The sequence below is a fragment of the Dermacentor silvarum genome, chromosome 4 (genome assembly GCF_013339745.2).
Source record: "Dermacentor silvarum isolate Dsil-2018 chromosome 4, BIME_Dsil_1.4, whole genome shotgun sequence".
Lineage (NCBI taxonomy): Eukaryota > Metazoa > Arthropoda > Arachnida > Ixodida > Ixodidae > Dermacentor > Dermacentor silvarum.
In genome coordinates, this window is record NC_051157.2 from 182,736,730 (window position 1) to 182,743,139 (window position 6,410).

At 46.9% G+C, this 6,410-nt stretch overlaps 1 protein-coding gene across 1 annotated transcript; it reads left to right on the forward strand.

Annotated features, from left to right (window-relative positions):
• Window positions 1-4,219: 4,219 nt before the first annotated feature.
• On the forward strand, window positions 4,220-5,169 carry LOC125945073 (uncharacterized). The gene is made up of 3 exons (XM_049666641.1): window positions 4,220-4,403; window positions 4,481-4,577; window positions 4,634-5,169. The coding sequence occupies exons 1-3, from the start codon at window positions 4,220-4,222 to the stop codon at window positions 5,130-5,132; spliced, it is 780 nt and encodes a 259-aa protein (XP_049522598.1). The 3' UTR covers window positions 5,133-5,169.
• The last annotated feature ends 1,241 nt before the right edge of the window (window positions 5,170-6,410 follow it).

Genomic DNA, 6,410 nt, shown 5'->3' on the forward strand with positions numbered 1-6,410 from the left:
GTTAAGTATCGCGCCGGGCATAGCTTTCGACCTACTCCTCGTTTCTGGCGCGAAGGTTTAGTGCCATTTTCCTTTTCCTGCTAGATGGATTTTTCTTCGTGCTTACATTCAAGATTCATTTCGATAGGTTGGACGTAAGATCGGATCCTCCTCAGAGAGGAGAATCCGAACATGGGGAAGTCTCCAAGTATGCCAGACAGTATAAATAAGAATGGGAACAACACCCCGAGCCAAAGGTGGGTTCTGCTGCTTTTACTTCTAGATGATGTGCCCGTAACGCCACGAATGCAGATACTCATTCTGCTAATATCGAAACATGTTTGCCGCGATGACATCGGTGCACCGCGTCACAAAGCTTCACCCACCGTGTTAGCTTAGCTTGTGAGGTGTCGTGCTGCTGGCTCGAGGACGCGGGTTTGATTCCCGGCCACGGCGGCCGCATTTCGATCAAGGCGATATGCAGGAACAACCGTGTACTTAGATTTAGGTGTACGTTAAAGAACTCGAGGTGGCCAAAATTAATCCGGAGTCCCCCACTGCGTCATGCCTCCAAATCATATCGTGGTTTTGGCACGTAAAATCCCAGCAATTATTAGAGAGTTTTAGAATAGGGTCCTCAAACGTCTTGGGGCCCCAAAGAAATAGCGTCGAAGCCACGGCGCATGCGCAAGACGCAATCTGTGGTTGGGGTTTGCGTCGGGCACGCCATTTCATCGATTTAGCTGGAGCCCCAAAAGCTTGCACAAAAGCTTTCGTAAACAAACATGGCGGCGCCCATCGGAGCGACGGCTCTAACCTAGCACAAAACTGGGTTCGTGATTCGTGTAACCCGTCAAGTTCGTACTCTAGAAGTGATTGCGGTTATTGCTTTCTTTCTCTCAACTAACATGTGCAATTAAGATTGATTCATTAACTGGACGCCACTGATTCTGAATTCAATTTTCGGTTTCATGGCTCGTAGGCCTAACACGGATTGACTTGGCTGGGTGAAGGTACGTAAACTTGGTTACTCAAAACAAAGCGCAACAAGTTGCATGCTGCTGATAGAATAAGTTCTAAATTGTAATTAAACACGAAAACACGGAAGTCCAAATACTTTTCTGGTCATAAAAACGTATATTTTATTTTAATATTTAAAACAGCTTTTCCTTGACGCCGTAGTGACGCTACAAGCGCAACACGCTATCCGCAAGCTCAACACGCCTGTTCAAAATCTCTTAACACCTGCATGCCTCAACGCTAACACCCGCAAAACTCTTTAGGGCCTCAAACTTTAGGGGCCCCTATTCTAAAACTTTATTAGCCATCAACATGGTTTGCTTTTTGACAGTAACCAGATTTCACAGCATAACCACTCTTATGAATTTGTTGTTTACCTTTGCTCTTAGTGCGCAGTCGCGGCTTTTACCATTTCGGGCGAGTTACGTTCGGGACGAGCTCGTCGCCGAAAACGACTGCGCGCTTCTTACACTGGTGTGCCGTTTTGCGCTGCAATCTTTTAAAGCTTCGCTTACACCGATTCACAGGGTGAGTGGCATCTGTTGTCTCACACTTTTTTAACGCATGTTCTTGGCGTGCTAGAGACCTAAGATGGCAGCCAGGTTGATGTAAATGGGCAAATCCGGGCAAAGTTAATTGAAAAAAAAAAAACGAAAGAAAAAGAGAAAACAAGATAGGACGATGAGACAAATAACGCGAGATATCATGGCGCGAAAGAGTTGTTGTAGCTCATAAAAAAAGAAGCCGTGAGCACGTCGCTGTCGTAGATCGCTAGGCAGCTGAACTTCTACGCCGTAGGCAGAGATGGCGTGATGGATCGATGACGCTGAACATTATTTTGCGTTCACGACAGCTAAAAAGCAAAGTTCGTAGTTAATATTACTGTCAATAACTAAAAATAATAACTAAGTACTATCTGTCATAAAATAAAAGCAGGGATTTCGCCCTCTGCAGTGATTCGCTGGAACTTAAGAGCTTCCGGGGCCAACCCAAAAGTGTTCTGTGCAAGCATGATGTCGGTTTTGTTGATGTCAAGTGCTGACTGTCTCGGCGGCACGGACATTTTTTTACGACGGGTTGTGCAATAAAGGATTGCCGTAGTAGAATGTGAAAATGTATGTACAAATAAAACTGCAAATAAATATGACTATATTTGGCTACGAATTACTTTGCACTTTTTTTCTGTTTGGCTACATTTGGGCTACAACTTCTCAAGCTTTTGGCTAGGCCGCCTCGTCGGACCTGGCAACACTGACTCAGCGTCGACTGCTCCGGCGCCCGCCAGAGGCGCTGCCGCCAGTTTCTCCTGAAAACTTCCCTCGCTTGGTATGGAGTACGTTCTGTTGGATCGCGACGTTGACCATTCTCCCTCAAGGGCTGCAGAATGTAGCGCCAACCTTTCCTTTCTGAAAACTAACCACTTAATATCGACGTTGTCGGCTCTCGACCGCAAGTCCCGCCGGCGTTTTCAGTAGTATCCTCTGTGCCTGTTCTGTGCTTGACGCTTTACTCAATGTGCACTCTGAGTGAATGAGAATGGCTAGCCGCCGTCGAAAATCCGCCGTCGCCGTCGAAGTTCTGCCGCCGCCGCCGTCGAAGTTCTGCACCCAAGTGCAGAACTGGCTACAGTCGTGTGAAAGATGCACCAAATGCGTCTTTACTCAGCGTTCCACGTGATGAAGAACGGCGAAAAGAATGGGAGAGGAACCTCAATCGTGCAGATAAGACACTGGAGGAATCTTGCGGGTCTGTGAGTTACACTTCGAACCGCGATTCATAATTAGGGTCTTGTGCACCTTATAGAGTGCAAAGAGGTGTGCATTCCTCGTGACAATTGCCACTGCTATCAGAAAATGCTGTTTCCACGATTGTTCCGAATTTACCACAGTACGTGACAAAGACGACACCGAAGCCCAGGAACAAAAGGAAAAGGTGTGAAAGGGTCGAAGCACCCGCGAAGAAAATCCGAAGCGCACTAGACAGTAACTATTCGGAGTTTTCACCGACTGCTCCCGGTGCTTCCGGGATCATTCTTTATTTCGTTGTAAATAAACATTATTATTGCATAAATGTAACCTGGTATTTTCATCCTTTCGATTTCATGTCGCATTAACGTTACTAAAGATAAATAACCAGCTAACCAGCTTAAATTGTTCAGCAGTGAAGCCCGTTATTATGGTGCGATTTTGTCTGCGAATTTGCACGTGCGAATTCGCAGCTGCGGAAAATAGGCCGCCGGACCCTTCGTGCGTGCGTTTTTTCGATGTTCCGCGTGCTGAACTTCTCTACGAAAAACGCAGATGCGTTGGTAGCGACTGTAGCGGTGGAAACAGACGACCAATAGGAGGCGGCTCGCTCATACGTTATCGCCAGTCAGAATGCTTAACGAGTATGCGAAAAACGCAGCTGCCGTAGATCCACGTGAAATGGGATTGCGAATTTCGCATCTGCGGAAATCGCAGCTGCGAAAAACGCACTGCAAATTCGCACCATGTGAAACGGGCTTGATACTTAAATATTCAATTTCGTGAATAGATGGAGCAACGTGAAAATGTCTAAGGCGCTGCACGCCTTACCTGCGGAAAAAAAAAAAAACGAAGTGGTGGTTAAATTCGGCGCGGTGGTGCTGGGAACGCGGATGCACGGTAGTTGTGGGGAAACCACACTGACCATTTTATCGATCAGCTGCAGAAAAAACTCGAGTGTCTCTTGCTACCGTGACTGCAGCGGCCGTATCAAGCCTTTAACAGAACAGCATGCATAGCAAGGCTAGTTCATCCGTGTTACCGGCTCAAAACATCGCCAACCCTCTGTGGATCAGCCGCAACAATAGTAATTTATTTCACTGCACACTGCGAAGGTGCACCAAAAGAACTTTCGTGCGCTGGTCGTGCATTTACTTTTATACGGTGCAAACAGCAACACGCCATAGCTGTTTTACCGCGACGCGTAGGAAAGTTTCAGGTGACGCTGCGAACCGCGCCGCCTATCGGCGGCGACACGAAGTGCGTCAAGCTCTGCCGCGTTGTGAGCGCACTACAACTCTTTCAGTACACTGTAATAGGTGAGGCGTAAACTCGTAAAGGCTCATGGGATTCGCCGTCTGCATCGACTTCCGGTTCAAGGCATCCGCGACGCGCCGTTTCGCCAGCGACTTTGTTGGAGCTGAGACACATTTTTTTCGTTCGATCTCGTTACATATCTTATCGCTAGCGCAATCATGGTTGGTTGTGCAGCTGTCGGTTGCTCAAGTTCGAGTACGAAAGGGAAAAAGATGTTCAGGTTCCCCTGGAGCGAAGAAAAAAAAATGAAGTGGGTTGTGGCAGTAAGGAGAGCCACGGTGAGTGGTAGCCTCTGGATACCAAGCGTCGGAGCCAGAGTATGCCAAGACCACTTCGTCACAGGTGGGTGATATCTGCCGTAGTTCTTGCATGTATGATTTATCAGTGTCTTACATATTCGGTATTTAACTTGCGTACAGGCGCACCTAGCAAAGATCCACACCATGTTGACTACGTGCCATCGATATTTTGGCACGACGAGAGAGCAACTGAGGCGTCAAGACGGAAGCGTGAAAGGTATTTAGGTATATAGTTCTTTCATCGGCACAACCACAATCTCACTGTCTACGCAGATACCACAGGCACACGGCTTTAACGGAAAAACGCACGGCCGCAGTGCAACATGCAGCCGGGGCTGGCATTCATCCTGTGACATGTGTGACACAGCAGCCAACGGCCGCAGGATATCACGCTAGCGGTACCGCCGAAGAATCTAGGGACACAGCAGTAGTCAGTGATTCTAACTGCAACGACACACAAGGAGCCAGTGTTTCCGAAGACGAGGACATCGCACCAGTGGAAGAAAATGACGCGTCGGGAACGTCTTTCGACGAAGCGTTAGCTGATTTTAACTGCAACAACACGCAAGGAGCCAGTGTTTCCGAAGACGAGGACATCGCACCAGTGGAAGAAAATGACGCGTCGGGAACGTCTTTCGACGAAGCGGTAGCTGATTTTAACTGCAACGACACACAAGGAGCCAGTGTTTCCGAAGACGAGGACATCGCACCAGTGGAAGAAAATGACGCGTCGGGAACGTCTTTCGACGAAGCGGTAGCTGCACGCACGTAAGATCTTACTGCTTCGTGACGATCTACTGAAGCGGTAGTTTAAATGTAAGGACTTGTAGATACTTTTTCTTTTTTCAGTGAAAGCACAAGATGCCATTTTTGCGCTACTATGAAAGCAAAAGTGCAGCTGCTCGAGGATGAAATACAGAAGCTAAAACAGGGTGGCTCCCCTTATGCAGCAAACAAGCACCAAGGAAAACTTGTGACATCTATGAGCAATGCTGAAGTGCATTTTTACACAGGCATGTATAAATGGAGGTCTTATACACCTTACACAGCATGCACTTTCCTATTCATAGAATTTTTTTTGCAGGGTTATCTAAGGCAGTTTTCTTCACCATACTAGCCAGCATTGTTCCAGTTCTTCCCTCTGCACAACACAAGTTACCTCACGAGATGCAGCTGCTTTCTTTCCTGATGAAACTTCGTCTGAACCTTGCATTTAAGGACTTGGCATACAGGTTTGACGTCACGCCGAAGACTATCAGCCAGAGCTTTAGGTTTCTGTTGGCTGCTGTTCACCACTTGTGCAAAGCAGTTATAGTGTTTCCAAGTCCTCAGGTGTGCCACAGCTGGTTGATAGAAAAGGAACGCAAGAACTTTCCAAAGCTCCGTGCCATCATTGACTGCACAGAAGTGACTGTTGCTAGGCAAGCTGCTTAATTTTTTACATTCACAGGTTATTCTTCACAACTGAAGCACCTGTCATTTATCACTTGTTTAACTACCTATGAATTTCAACCAAGAGAATTGTAGTCAGTATAAGTTAGGATGCAAATGATTCATTTTCCTAAACTTTGCAGGCCTTTAAACCAGGACTGTCAACAAGTTGTGTGGAGCAACTATAAACAAAATAGTACGTTGAAGTACCTCGTTGCTGTAAACCCGCATGGTGCAGTAATGTTTTTATCCAAGACCTATGGAGGAAGAGTTTCTGATAAGGAGTTGACGTTATCATCTGGTGAGCTGTCCATACCCAATATTATTATATTAGTGCAATGCTTTCAGTAACTCAGCCAGTTTTCTCTTCGGCACAGGATTTATGGACCACCTACAAAGTGGCGACCAGGTTCTGGCTGATCGTGGCTTTCTCCTGTTCGAGGAATTCTATGAAAAAAATGTTCAGCTGATAACACCAAGCTGCACAAAGAACCGGGTGCAGCTCCCTGGACAAGAGGTCACAACCTCAAGGAGAATTTCCTCAACACGAATTATTGTTGAGAGAGCCATTGGTCATCTCAAGAAATGGCGCATAATGACTGGGACTGTTCCCTACATA